This window comes from Anabrus simplex, chromosome 7, assembly GCF_040414725.1.
Source record: "Anabrus simplex isolate iqAnaSimp1 chromosome 7, ASM4041472v1, whole genome shotgun sequence".
NCBI lineage: Eukaryota > Metazoa > Arthropoda > Insecta > Orthoptera > Tettigoniidae > Anabrus > Anabrus simplex.
The window spans coordinates 257007373-257026698 of NC_090271.1; the positions used below are offsets into that span (position 1 = coordinate 257007373).

The 19326-nt window shown below is 39.6% G+C and overlaps 1 protein-coding gene across 1 annotated transcript in view; it reads right to left on the reverse strand.

Moving 5' to 3' along the window:
- The window catches only part of LOC136877095 (homeobox protein GHOX-7), a 162326-nt gene extending 144116 nt beyond the window's left edge, over nt 1-18210 (reverse strand). Inside the window, exon 1 of the mRNA XM_067150912.2 lies at nt 16876-18210. Within this exon, the coding sequence (XP_067007013.2) occupies nt 16876-17527 (652 nt within the window). The 5' untranslated portion in view covers nt 17528-18210. The remainder of the gene's footprint in view (nt 1-16875) is intronic.
- Between the last annotated feature and the right edge of the window lie 1116 nt (nt 18211-19326).

The following is a 19326-nucleotide window of genomic DNA, read 5'->3' on the forward strand; positions in this document are numbered from 1 at the left end:
TAACCTTGTTACAGTTTTAAATTAACTTTGATTTTGGTAGTTTGACCCACACCCCGGGCACCTGCTTTCACCTCTGCTGATCCACCAAACCGCGGTATCAATTACTATTATTATTATTATTATTATTATTATTATTATTATTATTATTATTATTATTATTATTATTATTATTATTTTCCAAGTTCCTAAACCAAGCAGTAACAACATTAACAGCACCAATCTCATACTTCTTCTAAATCCACGGCGGTCATAAACAATGTCCAACTTCATCAATGTGGTTTAGTTCTCATTTACGAAGATCAATTATGAATCTTCCCGCTGTGTGCCTTGGGGGGCACTCCATCAGCTCCCCAAGAGTGGAGGAGACAGCTATTAGGGGGAAAACATTACTGATATATGTTTCCCGGGATAAAAGAATGGGTGAAGGGGAAGATGGGGACAATCTGCGAGAGGTTGAAACAGCACAAGAGGGACCACAGATTGACACGGATGAAGACCAATTGTAAAGATGTGGTAATTTCCTGTAAATGATAGCTTCGGTAGTACCCCCTATCTAGGTTTACCTGCACTCTGTGGCTAGCATCTCTGCCAGAAGTGTGGGGTATTAACTGTTTATTACTTCTGCCCTGTGTTTTAGTAGAAAATGTAATACCTTTCCAAATGAAGACCTGAATAAACCGGAAGCCTACATTAAGTGGACCTTTTCACTTCTTACGAAGCTACAGGCTATGGTATTTATTACAGACTTAAACGGAATCTAGGCCTATTCTACAAGGAAATAGAGCGAAGTATTTCCATCACCATGAGAGAAAAATCAGTAAATAAAACGAAGCGCCTGCTTATGAACTGCAATAAATAGAAAACTGAAATGGCTAACAAGGAATAATTTTACTTTGCACCAGATTTATATTGTGATTGTTTTAGATGTTGAGTATTTTAAAGGTCTTGGAAAATCATTTGCCATCAGCCTGTTAACATATGAAATGACAGCCATTCTTAATGTGAAGTTGTGCATGCGAATATTACTATGCTAAACCTATATGATCCTAGTCTGCAGTAATTTTACATATTTTGTAAAATCAGTATTAGATTTGTTTTCACAACCTATTGCAAATAGAACTTGTGTACAATGTAGCTATTCATTTTCCAAAATAAATTAAATAACCAATGTGGCCTATGTAAATTGGAATAGCAGCTCAATGTTATGAAGAATTGAACAGAAGTCTAATTTTTCTAGATCCAAACAGTTCCGCTTCTCACCAGTTCTACTGCATTAAATATTACAGAAATGTCCTTGCCAGAATGAATACATTTTACATAGACTAGCTTTTCTCTGGCTCAGGATTTACTAAATCTCCAAGTAGTCAGGTGTTTTAAATATCGTACCTAAATGTTGTACGCTTCATCAGATGTAAGTTACGTGTGAAATGGCATGAAAGTGAGATAGTCACCGAAAAGTAAATTAAAAAGAATTTCACGGAAGAAATCGTCCATACGGAAAGGAATTCCAAACTCGAGCATTCCGCTGGTCGTTTGACAGTCCTAGTCCTGCGCAGACATGATGATGATGATGTTGATGATGATCTTCTTATTATTATTCGTTTTACCACGTTCTCCCAATATAATTGATACACTGTGCCCTCCTCTCTCAGACCGTTTTTCATAAGGTACATCTCAAATACAATTCTCTACCATATCCTGTGCCTTCTTCTAGCCCAGGGGTGGCGAACCTATGACACGCGTGCCACTAGATGACACTTGAACATGACTTCTGTGGCACGTTATACAACATGGCCTACGAACATATTTTAATGTTTTAAAACTGTAATAAATAGGTCGAAGATCTACCAACGTAGCACATTTTAACATTACGTATTAATAAAGAAGTATGTCAGAATTAATTCTATGCCCACAATTTCTTCAAATGTTATTAGGTGAAAGAAAAATTCCGACTCATTGGCTGAATAATCAGCGTTGAGACATTCGGTTCAGAGGGTCCCGGATTCGATTCCCGGCCAGGTCGGGGATTTTGATCGCCTCTGATTAATTCTTCTGGCCCGGGAACTGGGTGTTTGTGTTTGTCCCAACACTCTCCTCTTCATATTCACACAACACACTTCACTACCAACCACCACAGAAACACGCAATAGTGATTACAACCCTCCATACAGGGTTGGCGTCAGGAAGAGCATCCGGCCGTGAAACAGGGTAAAATCCACATGTGCGACACAGTTGGCACTCGCAAACCCACAGGTGTGGGAAAGAGGTATAAAAAGAAGAAGAAGAAGAAGAAGTAGTAGGATAAGAAGAAGATGAGGTGAAAGCAAAAATATTATTCTTAAACTTTACCTGTTTTTAAAATATAATTTTCAGTGATGTTTGCAAAATAACTTACTATCGTAAAACGTTCAGTCGCATGGATTTATATGCAACGCTCTCTAATACCTAAATGAAGTTAAATGAGGGGTTTTCATGATAATTTTAAAGGAAAATAACCGGTGGCACATTAGACATAAAAAGTATTGAACAAGACCTTAATTCACACGATAGTCGGAAAAGATTTTGCCATCCCTCCTTTAGATCTTCCTGACGGGTAACCTTCAGGCCCATTCAGTAGACTCTCCCTCGCCCCTTTCGCATTATATGTTCGTACCGTCTTAATCTTGCTGTCCTTATACGACATTTCAATTATTACTCTCACTCCAGTCCACCTCCGTATCTCTTCATTCCTTAATGTATCATTCAAAGAGATATCTAAGATTCTTCTTAACATCCTCATCACTCTCCTCCCCAGTACAGCTTCGTCTTTTTGACATAAATATCTCTTACGGTTTCATGCCTTTGCTGGCAGGACCTAGTGTTTACAGTGCATCATATCTTCTGGTAAGGGCTAGACTCTAGAGCAATTTTGTTACTTTCATTGATCTGTACCGAGCTCGATAGCTGCAGTCGCTTAAGTGCGGCCAGTATCCAGTATTCGGCAGATAGTAGGGTCGGCAGCCCTGAAGATGGTTTTCCGTGGTTTCCCATTTTTACACCAGGCAAATGCTGGGGCTGTACCTTAATTAAGGCCACGGCCGCTTCCTTTTCACTCCTAGCCCTTTCCTGTCCCATCGTCGCCATAAGACCTATCTGTGTCGGTGCGACGTAAAGCAATTAGCATTGATCTGTCTCTGTCTTATCCTTGGCTTTGACAATATGAAAGTGACTGAGGTATGAGCGATGCTAGTAATGCCATTCCTTGCGCAGCCAGTCCCTGCTGTGAATGGTGTGAAAAAGTTGCTCATAGGGTCGGTTGGTGGCTGCATTTCAGTGGGCTTGGCAGATTGATATGTAATAGCAACTTCTGGCTCGGTGAGGAAAGCAACAGGAAACTACCTCACTCCTCATTTCCCTAGTACGCCTCTTCAGCGATGCCTAGGCCATCTATAACAGCTGATGGCAGAGCTGTTGAGGATAGAATCAGCATTAGGGCTGAAGACTAAACATACATCTCTTACGGCTTGGGGTCATCTGAAAATGAGCGATACAGAATGTGTGAAGCGATGTTACTTAGCAACCGTGCAGGTTGTGATGTGAAGTATTGATGGGTGGCCATGACTGCGAGACAATTTATCAAACAGGGCTGAAATCGTGCGAACACGAACTCTGCAATTCAGAAAAGGTCGAAGAAGTGTCCACTAACTCCTCCCTCCCCCCGCCCCCCACCACCACCACCACCACCTACCCGAATTCCGCAACTTGCCCTTCACGTAGAAAAATAGGTGCGTCTGGTTAGTTTGTAGCTGGCGGCAGAGAAGAGGATATAAAGTTAGTGGTGAATCTTAGTGCCGAGGTAGTAAGATACTGAAAAGTGCTGTTCGACGTGTAGGATAGTGATACTGAAGGTGGAGAACAGTGTAAAAGTAATGTATAGTTATAGGGGTGAAACACTCCTACTTTTTAAACTTCGCATTCAGACATTATAGAAAAATGAAATCTACCGGTGATCCGGGTTGGAGATGCTCGAAGGAGAAGTGCAATGCCAAACTTTCTGCGCTGGGAAGTGATAATGTTTCTTCTAGGAGCGGTGGAAATTACACTCATAGGGTCGTGATCATCTTCCGATGAGTAAAAACAGACTCGGCTAAATAGTGTCAGCTCAGGTTACGTACAAAAAGTGACAAGAAAACCAATGAACAGCAAAATTGTCCAATGGCGTAATCGTGAAATGTAATGTGTTTCGTACAACATTTAAATGTTATCGTTAGCTTAAAAATATTTTCTGAATAACAGTAGCCTACTTGCAATTGAAGCTCGTTATTATAAGGCTTACTGAAAATGAAATGGCGTACGGCTTTCAGTGCCGGAATGTGTGCGAGGACTTCAGCTCGCCAGGTGCAGGTCTTATGACTTGACGCTTATAGGCGACCTGCACGCCATAATGAGGATGAAATGATGACGAAGACGACACATAGACCCAGCCCTGTGCCAGCGGAATTAACCAATGATGGTTAAAATTCAAGATCCTGCTGGGAATCGAATCCGGGACCACTGAGGCCAAAGACCAGCACGGTAAATTTTAGCCTTGTAGCCGGACGTATGGCTTACTGATATGTTGCAGGGAATGGCCAAGAGAAAATCACAGGTCTGTTGCTAGTTGCGGAGCTCGTGTTCTGGCGATAAGGGCAGTTTGGGGCAAGATGCAGAGAGTTCGTGTGTTGATGAGGTAAAAGTTGCGGAATTCGTGTGAGCCGTTCAAATTATCATACCCTAGAGCAGGGCCTCTCAGGCGTCCAAAAACTCACCCGTGTAAGACGAGGCGCAGAGGTTCTGTGCACCGTGCATCGGTCCTACTCAGCTTCCTTCCAACCAGCGTTCTGTCTTGGGGCGATTCGGCTTAGCTCGGTTCAACTCTGCTCGGATGGTCAGCACTGCAGAGTGAGTGAGGATGTTGGAAACAGGCGGAGCGAGCGAGACAGGCGTAGGGAAAGAAAGAGACAGCGCTATTGCTCAAACTTGAGGTGTGGGAGGTCTGCACTCTAGTTAACCTAGCGAAGTCGTCTTATGCACCGTGCACCGCGCAATGCACCGGCCCATGCACCCTGAGAGGACCTTACTAGAGAACTGATTATTTCATCCATGGTAGTTTCATAGGCCCTGAGTTTCCTCCCTCTCTATGCACCGAATCCTACACTTGTCGACTCCAAATTCCACGTAGATGTCTCTTGAGAACGATTCGTTAGATGAAAATAAAATTAATCGTTATCAATGTATGGTCCCACGAGAGAAAATGGAATGCGGATTAAGAGGAGAATAGCGGACCTCTATTCATTAACTGGCATATTAACTGATGCCGTACGCAAGAGACTCCTGAAATTATATGGCCATGTCTATAGAATGGACAGCGACAGACTCAACAAGAGATTATTTAAGGGGATACGGAGCGTCCTATCTTAACAATGTTAAATTTGTTTAATTCATGTTCCTTTTTCTCAGGTTCTAATGAAGTTATGAAAATGAAATTTATGTCACATTTTATTCAAACCTTACTTGACATACTGACGGAGCGCTTTTGTAATTGGACTTAAGGGGACTCAGATACATATTTTTCTTAAACATTCAATAAATAGAATTATTTTTTCCTAAAAAACAGCCAAATCTCAAACAGTTTTATTTAAATCAGAAATCCCTCCGTTAAAATGTTAACCAATATGAGACAAATTCATGATGAAAATTACACAGCTCTGTGATAAATAGGTAGTCACCTAGAAAAAGGAACATACATTTGAAGAAATTGGAAACTGAGAAAACTGCAGTTAAAACTTTCCACACATATGATTTTCTCATTGTTAGTGCAAGTTTAAATTAAAATTGTGGCAACTTTTAATTGTTAAACTATAATGTATTATACATCATCTCAAAGAGCAGACTTCGGAGATTCATAAAATATAAAAGTATAAAACATATTTTTCACCATTTTAACCGTTCCGTATCCTCTTAAAAGCCAACGGCCGTAGCGTGTTAAAACACCGGATCCCGTGAGATCTCCGAAGTTAAGCAACATTGGGCGTGGTCAGGAGTTGGATGGGTTGCCACGCGCTGTTAGTGGGGGGTAAGGGAATGGAGGAGCGGAAAGGAACTGGCCACCCTACCGCACGTAAACTCCGGCTCAGGAACACCTCTGCGGAGGTTCGGACCTGCCTTCGGGCAGAATAACCCTTACCTTACCTATCCTCTTAAAGGTAATCAACTCAGAGAAGGTAAAAATAAATTGGCTAGAAGAAGAAACTAAGGCCGACCTCCAAGAAATGAACATCATGGGCGACATCATAGAAGATCGTGAAGGTTTTAGCACAATAGTAGCCAAGCACAAATTCGTGGAGATATCTAAATAGAAAACTGGTAGGAAGTTGTCCACAGAACGCAAGGTGCAACACAGTGCATTCATGTAGGGATTTTGGGAGGATAAGAAGACGAAAACTATCACGCCAACGAACAAGTTCAAACGCGCTCTTTGCATGAGCATAACCAAGAAAGAAGAAGAATAGTTATCTATTTTAGCTTTATTTATTAAAAAAATTTTCTATGGTCCTTTTATTTTCCCAAAGGGAAATTTGATACCATTTTTGTGTAGACCCCATGAAGATAATGATGATGATCATGATGATGATGATGATGATGACAAGTAAGAAGGTAGTCTCAGTCAAGAAGTAATTTCTCAGTTTTCCATCTTCTTTTAATTACCAATAGGTTCCGTGCTTCAAATGATCATCTGTTCAATCCATATAAGTTAATTAATTCCTCCTGTTTTTACCAACAATCATTCTCACTATTTTAATGACTCTTACTTCCAATTTATAAATAAGTAAACACATAAATTGAGAAGATAACGAGGAAATTTCCAAGAAATGATTCAGATCAATTTTTTTTACAGATGAAGAATACCTACCGAAAATTGATCAGAAAAAGGCCCATGCATAAAACTTCATTGCAGATTTTATGCCTGTCACCGTTCAGTCTGCAAACCTCTGTGAATTAACGAAGTGCTTTCAGAATTTGCCATGTGTAACTAGCTCTGTGGCCTCTTTTCCTCCACATACCTTATCATTAATAAATTAAATACTAAGCCTAAACATCGTCAACTTGGTCTCATCCTGCCTGTCTTACCCACCATTATTCTCCTATAGGAACCTCACACGGCCCCACCACGGTTCACATAGACTACATCAACTTCAGTCCTAACTTAGCCCTTGAACTCCTCATTCCGAGTAGGCCTAACCTTGTTCCATTCTTCCTACCAGGGAAAATTTCTCACTACGCTGCTTCGGTGGATCCTTGGTAGTGTGCCCCACTTTTGATTCCAAGGTGATGGATTCAATTCGGGCTTAGTTAGTCCATTTCTGAAGCACGGTCAAAAATAATGTCATTCCATGTCATCGTTGTTGGCGTGTTGAAGATCTCTGGTGGCGCTCTTCGTTCGACTAAATTAACTCAGCCATCGTATCCCCTCCAACAGAATTCCGCTTCCGTTCAATAGCAGGACAATCGGAATGTCGAAATTGGTTGGCAGGTCGCACAGATGACACCACTTCAGAGGATATTTAGTAATAATGTTATTGATGTTACGTGCCACCAACTAAGTTACTTTTACGGTTTTCAGAGAGCCGAAGTGCTGGAATTTTGTCCCGCAGGAGTTCTTAAACGTGCTAGTAAATCTACCAACACGAGGCTGGCGTATTTGAGCAACTTCAAATACCACGGTACTGAGCCAGGGTCGAACGTGCCAAGTTGGTGTCAGAAAGCCAGCTACTCAGCTCGGCGAGGGTAAGTAGGAGTTTTAGTAAGGATGTAAAAGAGAGGGCGTATAGTTTATGGTAAGACCCCAATTGGAGTATGGTTCCAGCGTATGGGACACTCACCAGGATTATTTGAACGGAGAACTGGGTAAAATTCAAAGAAAAGGAGCTCGATTTGTTCTGGATGATTAACGACACACTAGTAGAAATACGAAAATGCTGCAAACTTTGAGCTGGGAAGACTTGGGAGCATGGAGACGAGCTGCAAACTATGTGGTATGTTCCGAGCTGTCAGTGGGCAAATGCCGTGAAATGACATTTATGGACGAATAAGGTTGAGTGGTGTTTTTAAAAGTAAGAAGGACCACAATATGATGATAAAGTTGGAATTCAAGAGGACAAACTGGGGCAAATATTCGTTTTTGGGAAGAGGAATTAGGGATTGGAGTAGTTTATCAAGGGAGATGTGCGATAAAATTTCAAATTACTCGAAATTATTTAAGGAAAGACTAAGTGGTGATTGAGTATCTGGGGCCATACGATGAGTTTTATTATGATTGCTACTACCTACTTTGAAGTCTGTTACTTCCAACTTATAAATACGATATCTTTAGTCAATCCAAATTTCAGTCTCGTATAGAAAAATCAGACTGTTTACAGACCGAGGGAAAGATATTTTTTTCCGAGAACTCGCTTCTCTCTCATAGAATAATGCTGATCGCATCTTGGAGCTCGTTGTTTAGCTTTGCGACACTGTCATTTGACTTCACTGCCTGTATTACTGTCCTAAATAACTGAAATAATAATTTCGTGTGGCTGTTTCTAGCCTGGTGCAGTCCTTGTCACGCAGACCCTCCGGTGAGGGTAGGTGGCATCTGCAGTGTATAGAGAATTGCATGTTTTTGTAGTTGGGAATAGTGTTTGCAGGGGTGTTGGGGACGGTACGGTACGGGTCAATAGAATTAATCATATAAAATTAAAATCTCCGACCCGGCCCGGATTCGAACCTGGGACCCTCTGAATCGAAGAGCACATTTTTTGACCATTCAGCGAAGGAGACGGACATTCATCGAAATTACCCACCTGTTCCAGTATTATAGGCTATTACACAGATAAAGAGGAAAATGTTCAAAAATTCTAAAAATCGACTTTTTTAAACATTAAATCGGCAATGTCACCACTGGTGTGTATTTACAGTAGTGCCGTCGGCCAGCTGGCGAATCCCCCTAATCAGTTGTTTACCTAGTCTTCTGTTAAATGATTTCAGAAATGTTGGAAATCTATCGGACAATCTCTTGGCAAATTATTTCAATGCCTAATTCCTCAACTACATCTCAGATTCTATGTTGCTTCTTTATGTAGGTGCAGTATTCACTGAAATATTCAAATCTATATTTCAAAATCAAATTTTAAATTCGAAGGTATTAGGTTACTGCCACTACATTTCTATGCATTTATCAACAAATTACGGCACATTTAGAATACTTCTTTTTATGTAAGTTAGCCTATCGACTTTTTATCTGCCAGGTAAGTTACAGAGAGTCATCTGGACTGTCACAAGATATTTCACGCATTTTACATTGGTAGATAACTTTTGTTCTTCTGTCTCCTGGTCTGTTAAATATTGCTTTGATGACGAATCCTTTATTGCTAGTGGCTTTTACGTCTCACCGGCACAGGTAGGTCTTGTGGCGACGATGGGATAGGAAAGGCCTAGGAGTTGGAAGGAAGCGGCCGTTGCCTTAATTGAGGTATAGCACCAGCATTTGTCTGGTGGGAAAATGGGAAACCACGGAAAATCATTTTCAGGGCTGCCGATAGTGGGTTCGAACCCACTATCTCCCGGATGCTAGCTCACAGCCACAAGCCCCTAACCGCACGGCCAACTCGCCCAGTTGACGAAACCTTAATGACGATCATGTTTACCGTCTCTTCATTTGCTATACTAGATTTTAAGAGATTTCTGGATGTAGCAGTTTTATCTTAATGCAGTTCTTTAGTATGCGGGAAGTCAATGTTACGGAGTTGCCGCGGTTAAGCACCCTCAAATGTCGGGATCAAAACCACAGTATTGGGAACAGAAATACAAGGATTAAACTATTGCGCTCCTGAGAGTGTCAGTGGTCACGTCGCGTATAAAACCAATGTTTTTATTCGAAGTAAGAGAGACGTGCCTGTTCTAGGTCTGAGAGAAAAACAGAGCTACATTTTTGGATGTCCGGTTCTGTAGCCGACTGGTCAGCGTCTTGACCTTTGGATATCGGAGTCCTGGGCTTAATTCCCGGTCGGGTCCTGGTATTTTAATTTTGAAAATATTAATTTCCTTGGCTCTAGGAGTTGGTACTTGAGCTGTCCCCAACATTCCTACAATTCATGCACCACATAGAACACGAGCCTCTACTAAAATAACCCGTAATTTACTCGTAAACCATACACCCTCGTGGGAGAGCTACAAAAGCCTCACGGTATTATTATTATTATTATTATTATTATTATTATTATTATTATTATTATTATTATTATTATTATTATTATTATTATTATTATTATTGATGAAAACCTACAACCTGTTTTCCAGTCTTTGACCGGGTCAGGGATGTGATGAATGAATCATATATAGGCTATTGGTACGATGGGATCGCCACTCCAGAAGTGATTTATTAATGAGTGATAGATGCCATGAAAGGAGAATGGAGAGTGTTGCTGGAATGAAAGATGACAGGGAAAACCGGAGTACCCGGAGAAAAACCTGCCCCGCCTCCGCTTTGTCCAGCACAAATCTCACATAGAGTGACCGGGATTTGAACCACGGTATCCAGCGGTGAGAGGCCGACGCGCTGCCGTCTGAGCCACGAAGGCTCTATTATTATTATTATTATTATTATTATTATTATTATTATTATTATTATTATTATTATTATTATTATTATTATTATTATTAATGATTTTGCTGATGTTCGGTACAAATTGATAATTGAAATAGTTTACTCCCTTCAAGACAAATACTGACATATTGCGCTGATGAGCACAGATCAGCAACACTTATTTGTGTTAGGCATGTAATGGGTTTTGATCTGTTGTCTGAGTCTCCGTGCGTGTTTTACATAATTGCTGCTTGTACATGTCCACTTTCCTGCTTCGCTACCTGTATCTGTTGACTTCCACTCACGTTTCCATGTTTGATTGGCACACCTCGGAGTGGTTTTGTCATATAAGTTATAGCCTAGTGCGCATTATTGCTCATGCAAATACACTTCGGTCTCGCTAGTAAATTCAGTGAAGCCATATGAAATGTAGGAAAGAGTAGCGTAGGTCCATAACAAGACTCCTAATACTGAGATTGTAAATAAAGCTATTTAGTTGTGTGAATAATTAAATCATTACATAAATAAGTAACCACTTAGGTCAGTATTCATTATGTATGTTACATCTTTCAATATTCAGTTGGAAATCTCCGTGCATGAAGTTAATACTTGTAAAAGTTATCTTCTTTCAGTGGGGGGCTATGTTAAGAATGCCAACCTCATTTATTCTATGCGTATTCTAATGAGCTTTTAAAGCTAAAATGCTTTAGTAACCACCCGTAAAATATTGATCCTCGCCTCGGCGACTCATAATAGGCCTATATCGGAAATGGCACTCTAACAGTCTGGACTATTCATTTCTGAACCTATAGTTCTTTCCATGTTAAGAAAAGAGTATTGCTCTTATGACAACAGAGTTGCCATATCGAACGACCCTGATCAACACCATCACGGGAAAACGGCGACACATAAATTTGCGAAATTCAGTATTTAAGTTCAAGATAAAAAGCGGAAGAAACTAAGCTGCAAATGTCTGGCCCCGCGGTGTATGCACATCACAACACCAAAATCTTAAGAAACAACTTCCGTACAGTACGAAAATAATAGAACACATACAAATACTATGCAGTATACAACCAACTCTCAGTGGACACAAGTACGCGCTGATTTAAATCCTAAAAACACAAACACAACAAATAAATACTGTAGATGACTTCACTACAGAAGTGAGCTGCCGGCGGTTCACAGAGTGAGGGACTACACGATGCTTCTACCAGAGCAACACAAAAGAGTGGAAATGAGGGAAGGCAACGAGGCGATGGCTGTTCCTGCTATTGTGCTTCCTCCCTATGAGTATATTTTTGAAAACGAAAATGTTATGTATTTATATTAATAACTCACTGGCAAAAGTACCTCATCCCCTTTATCCGTCTTTCATAATACATTACACAGTACAGTATAATATCCCTTAATCACGAGGAATTATATATTTGTGTCTCAGATGGGGTGTGTTCACTCCTTGTAGGTCCGTAACAGCAATACTGTTTTGTTTACGTGTAATAGACTCTAATAGCCCATGTGACATCAGAAAGTTACTCTACAAACAAGTTTCAGTCATCATGTGTCGGTGTGTTAAATCAGTGCTCTTCATTTTTCTTATATCACAGATCAATTTCCTCCTCTCGGACAGGCTATTCTGCCACTCAGACCGCACTCCTTGAAGGTCTGGTATACTTTGGTCGACCAAATTCTTCTTGGTCTACCCGTGTGTTTCTTGGCCTCAACTTCTTGCTCTAACCGCTTGTTGGATGTCGATGGCTTACTTCTATAACCTCGTGTGTCCCAATGCTCTTCCTACCCATTATATACCTTAAGACTGTTCACGACTGCCAGCCACATATTTATTTATATGCAGTCCATCAGAATAATTTTTGTGAATGAAAATGGGCCTTACCATACCACAGTGTTGGGATATTGTTCGCAAGGCGAATTTACGCACTCCTACAGTATAATGTATTTAAAGTTCATTTTCCTATACACATCAGCATAGTAAAATGAACCAAATAAAAAATATTCTGATGGGCTGCATATATTCTATATAAGTCATGTGGCTGGGAGGCGTAAACAGTCTTAAGGAAAACAATGGATAGGAAGAGGATTGGGAGATACCAGGTTTTAGAAGTAAACCATCGATGTTCTCTGGTGGTCCATCCTCTTCATATGACCAAATCACCTTAATCCACTTCGGATACAGTTGTTTTTATGCTTAGCACTGACAACTTTCAAATCTTTTTAAAATGTATACAAATGTATGAATATTTCAGATTTTTTTCCTCAAGTCCGAACTGTAGACAATAGTCGGGAAAAAAAAGAATGGGATATCTACGTGTAGTAAGTTAAGTTACTGATTTTGAGTGTCATTGAGTTGCACCAAAATAATTAGTAGCCTAGGCCTATACTTCGGATCATATCATATCACTGCTGTAATATAATATAAAGACATCTTAAACAGGATCGTTTTGAGGTAAGAGCATTTAAACATTTAGTTTAGGCCTATATGCTATAGAAAAAGTACAAGCAGTTTGAGCAAACTGGAATCCAAGTTGTCTTAGTATCAAACCAAACAGAGGAAGAACTATGCTATATCTTCATGTTTACTGTAGCATACCTCAAAATCTAATGTTCGCATGTAGGCTACTACAGTTTTATTGAACTAGAACAGCGATATATCACCTATTCTCATTTTTGGAGGTAATTCTGTTTTTTCTTCGTATTCAACTGTCTTTGGCCAGTTTTAATTACTGTTACAAAAAATAAATAAGGAGTTGCATGCTTATTATAAACACACACACATATACATAACTTACATAAACTATAAAATTCCATGTCCAAGTTAAAGGGATCTCTACAAAGGAGGGTATTCAAGAGCTATAAATAAACATGCATTTATCGCACTAGACTATCTTTACTACAGTAAAGTGTCTGAAAAAAATTCAAAGTAAAATTGATTTAATACAGTGAATGACTTTATTATACAGTTTGAATTACTGAAATAATTCATGACAACTTTAGATAAGGGGAGTATTAAATTGAAACGTACAACCGCAGTAGCAGGTAACTTACTTAGGCCTATAGCAACATTAGAAACTTCAGACGATAGGCTATGTAATTAAGATTAAAATAACGACGTTTAAGATATAATAATAATAATAATAATAATAATAATAATAATAATAATAATAATAATAATAATAATATGGCCCCTAGTTTTTAACTGTTACTGTGTAGCTTCTACCGGATGCTTTACTGTACACGTGGTGCAATTCTGAAGTCATTGATAACTTTTTCCACGACTACGGATTACCTACAAGCCTCAGAGATGACATCCTCGTTATTGTCCTTAGGAAGTCACGTCTAATTTTATATCACAATCCCAGTTCTCACTCATAAGTGACATTTCACCAAGGGCGTCGCCAGGAGGAGGGATTACTGGGGGTTAGAAACCCTCGCGGAATTTTTACAACAAGAAAATGAAAACAAACTGTAAACAAAGAACTAAATAAACTTTCAGGGACATAATTGTAAAACCAACAGTTCTGATGAATCTATTTCCTAAGAGGCCTCGAAATTAGAATTTTTGATTGTAAACTGAACATAACCTACCATTCGCTGTAAAACTGTTGACATTGATCATATTCTGTATTTTAATGTACGATATTTTAGTGTACTGAAATCTCAATATCAACATAATTCACTTGTATCAGTGTCCTTATGAAATGGAAATGGCGTGTGGCTTTTATGCCGGGTGCGTCCGAGGACAAGTTCAGCTCGCCAGATTCAGGTCTTTTGATTTGACACCCGTAGGCTACCTGCGCGTCGTGGTGAGGATGAAATGATGAAGACGTCACATACACCCCGCCCCCGTGCCAGTAGAATTAACCAATTATGGTTAAAATTCCCGACCCCGCCGGGAATCGAACCCGGGACCCTTGTGATCAAAGGGCAGCACGCTAACCATTTAGCCACGAAGACGGACAGTGTCATGCATGAGCGCACCACACCTTCATTGTGTACTGTCATCGTTTCGTAACTATGAATCCCCTCCCCTCGGTCTATACTGGCTACGCTACTGCATTTCACTGACATTATTTTGTAGGCCAACGCTTACTTTCCATTTTATTTATATTATAGTCTACGAATTAGGCGAGTGTACTGAGTAAGTTATAGTGAATCCTGAGTCCGCTGGGTAGCAGTGGAACGATCAATAAAAGGAAAAAAGGTTTCCTGTAGATTGTTGTAAATTCAGAACATGTGTTAGAGATTCAAGAATTTGCTGCCTCAAAGACTGAAAATATATTTTTGACTTGAGCATATTAGAAAAATTCATGAAGTTACATTTATTTTCTTTGCTTTGAGTTTCGAAAGTCCTATAGGAGAATGGCACAAGATGTTTCTTTTTATTTAGATACAATAGTAATATAGACTAATTTAAATTATTACCTTCTAGGCCTATGCGGGTACTACATCATATTTGGGCAAGGAAAAGGAAACTCAGTCAGAAATGAAATGATGCGAAAGATCATCAACTAGGTGTTAAAAGCAGTAGTTGACTGTAAATGTCCTCGAGACTAAAATACGAATACAATTTACTTCCGCGCAATTTATATAGGGACAAGGTCGTTTGCTCTGTCAAGGTTCAGATTAAATTTAACCCTGTAACACCAGTACCACGTCGATTATAATAAACAAAAATCTTTATTTTCAGTTTCAGTTACATTTAGCCAATCCCTTGAGAGCTTGATTCATGTGCCATGCGTCTTCGGTAATGAGTTTGTAAAAACAGAATACGACATGTATTGCTGGGGAATATGTTTTAATTGCAGCCTATCGAAGCTGCATCGGATGGAGCACAGGAGTCCGAAAGACAATAGATACGAATGCCACATTCAGCATTACTGTAGATCAAACTAAGCTCATGTGCCATTATATTGTTGTTCTTGTACTTTAAAAAATATGATCTTGATGAAAGAACATTTCCATGTTTTAAAACTAACTGTGAAGAATATTGGTGTGTTATGTGTCAACTTACATTCTGAGTTGTTAATGGAAAAGTTATGTTTCTCTAAATACTGTAGTCTACAAAAGACTTGTTATTTTAATTGTAGCTAGATGTTCCATGTTATTGTCTATAGTAGAGTAAGGAATAGGCAAGAGAAGCTTAAAAGGAAAGGCGAGTTTGATACTACGAATGAAACAACAGGGTGTTATTAGAGTAGAGTTATTAAACTTTAAAATATCCATCAATATGAGAGAGTCGCCATAAGACCTATATGTGTCGGGGCGACGTAAAGCGACTAGCAAAAAAAAATTAAAAATAAAAATTAAAAAAATATGGGGGATAAAATTCAACTTTTCCAAGGATGGCTCGTCTGTATACATATATTTCTACAACTTTCGATTTTGATTTTTGTCGTTCTTAAAATTGTTTTTGCTACTGAGTTGTTCATTATTTGTTCGTCCGCTGCCAGAACAAGTGTGTTTGTAATCTGTTCCTGGAAATATATTATTTTATGAAACAGAAGAAAACCGTTACCTGTCAGATTTTATTATTTATTTACTCGACTACGCATTTCAGAGACTTTGATCTGTGGTCAGGCGGTGACATATAATTGTTTTATTTTTATCATCGCATTTCGTTCAATAGGCTAATCCAAGTCCGTTGGGAGTCTTGAGAGAAAGACTGAGAATGAGCAAATAAATTAATGCATTTCTAAACATAGATGTCATTACATGGGGCCAAGCTTAAACAATAGGCTATGCACACAATCCCAGAAATATAGTTGGAGTGAGTTGATGGCTGCTGAAATACACTGTTGCATGGGTTCAATTTATTGAAATTATGCTCTCCGCTCTACTCCAACCGTACTGTATGTCTTAATGAACTCTAAGAAGGGAGGAAGAATATTACCGATACTAAGAAAACTTTCTAAGAGATTAACTAATGAGTGATACAGTAGGGTGTTTTGATAATTGGAGTCGTGTGTTCTTTTATAATTAACTTATATACTTCCTTCTAAAATGTTATATTATCTCAGTAAAGCCGTACTCCTTCCACCTAAAAATTAACAACGACCAACATTTGATAGTTAAAACTATCTAAAAAATGATATCTTCGGAAAAATATCAGATTTGTTAAAATTATTTAATATAAAGATTAACATATAGGCCTACTAACTTCGAATTTCCATTACGGGTATAAAATATGTATAAGAATAGGAAGAAAGCGTACTTACTAGGAGCACCGGCCCTGTAGACTGCAGCTGATGGCATCCAGGCAAACTGAGCCGCTAGTCCTGGAGGGAAACTCCATCCTCCAGCTCCTCCTGAGTGATGCAGCCCCTCTAGAAGTCCTGGAGGATGCAGCGGTTTAGGCATGAGCGGTGGTGGTGGCGGTGTAGCTGTCACATCATCCTCTGGAGGAGGTTGTGGTGACGTTGATCCAGCACCCGACCGAGACTCACTGTTATAATACTGATGATGACGACGATAAACATCACCATGGTCATCATCGTCATCTACATCCACCTCCTCCTCTTCGTCATCCATGACGTCCTCAGGGGTGGCTCGTGCCTCCTCCACATCCTCATCACAGTCCGGCCTCCCCACACTGCTCGACCTCTCCGAGTCCTCATCAGCGGGCTGAGGAACCGCGCTGCTATTCCCGCCAAAAAGTCTTATCTCAACCCCATTGTTAGAACCGCCATTGTTAGAACTCCTATTGGTCGTTGATGAGGACAGCAAAGAATCGACACTAAACGATATTTTATGCTTGATAAAAGTGGAGTTTGGCGTTGATGTGGCAGGAGCTGATGAACGTGCAGACGACTCTCTTGATGGCGATGTGTCTTTCGTTGACGATCCATGCATAGCCGACGAAGTACTCATTGTGTAAGGTTCACTTCATAATAAGATTCATAGTGATCATTCATCAACAATATTTCCATTCAGAAACATTACCCTAACTCAAAAACAAATAACCCGTTGAGTAATATTATAAATCAGACACGATGCAATTAGTTGTTTCTGATATCACTGACAAATCTATCTGTTGACAAGAGCTAGTCATATTATTTTTATTTGTCGTATTATTATTACCTATAACATGCTTGTTATGCTTTCAATCTTGACGGAACAAACTAGATTTAACGTCACATCTTCCTGTCTTTTCTAATATAGTTTTATAATCTTGAAATCTTGAAGGATATAAAAATCGCTAACTCTGACACTTGTTTCACTGAACAGTTTTGTAAACCTTTTGCCTCTAAGCAGAAATAATATCAAGTAGGAAGGCTTATTAGAGTTTCCACTGATAAAGTTCCAAGATAATTGCACGATTTAATACACGTCACCAGTTTATTAAGCAGCTGACAATTTAAATTGCTTCTAATTACGGTTTCAAGTCTTCAAACTGTCACACATATCACTAGCGGAGTTGGAATTCGGCAGAACCACTTGTCAACAGGCTTACGAAACATCTTCACCCTCAGGTAAGTCCGACAATATGGCAAAAGGAAAACAGTAGGATCGTAATGTGCCAATAAGAGCAAAGCCAACACTGTCTTCTAGTCATCTCCTCACATATCCAGTTGTCAGTGACACTGTCTGCCTCATCTGAGTCGGCATCTGGACCGTAGCGTGATAAACCACGCCCTCCCCTCCCCCACCCAGAGCAGCCAATAGCAGATAAGGGAGACCACACCCCACTGGGCGGTGACATATATTTAATTGCAACCAATGGCGAGCTTGCAAGTGAGGCGGCACGCTTGGAAATCACATTTAGGCCTACATAGCAAGTGGCTGCGAGGTGACGTGGACATGAGGCTAATGCAACTGCTAGTTCACTATTGAAAGTAAGGAACTCACTCCATTTTCCGTCCATTCACTGTACAGAAAACATATCCTTTTCCCTGACTCAGTGTACAATGACAACAAACCTCGAAATAAGAGAACTAACCTCTTTCATCTAACGCAAAACCACCAGTGAGACGGACACAGGTGCGGATATGGGAAATATTCAACTTGCGTACTTCTCGATACTTCAAATTCAGTAAATCAGTAAAGGAAATTGTACATTATGTTAGCAACACGATGGAGTTTAATAATAATAATAATAATAATAATAATAATAATAATAATAATAATAATAATAATAATAATAATAATAATAATAATAATGTTCCTGAGGAAAATCCTCGGCCCGCGAAAAACAGAAGATGCTTCTACCCTGAGGTCACGCAAAGTGACAGAAGAGCTTTCCAACATTGCAGCAGACATCCGCAAAAGACGTCTGAAATTTTATACACACGTCCGCAGACTGCCGGCAAGTAGACTGACACACAAGATTCTCACCTACATAGAACATCTAAACAATAATCCATGGGTACTGGAAGTAAAGAAAGATCTGGAAAAAGCCCATATGAGCTCAACTGACACCGCGGACAGAAACCTCTATGGAAAAAATTCTTACGGATGGAAAGTGCAACCAGAGAACGAAGTGAAAAAGAAGACTGGAGCAAAGTGGACAGAAGAACGAAAAAGGATCCACGGAGAAAGGATGAGAGCTGTTTGGCAACTCAGAAAAAGAATCGTTAGAGCTTTGCGTGATCCATTGGGTTCATACGCACATAATAGTAATAATAATAATAAGAAGAAGAAGAAGAAGAAGAAGAAGAAGAATAAGAAGA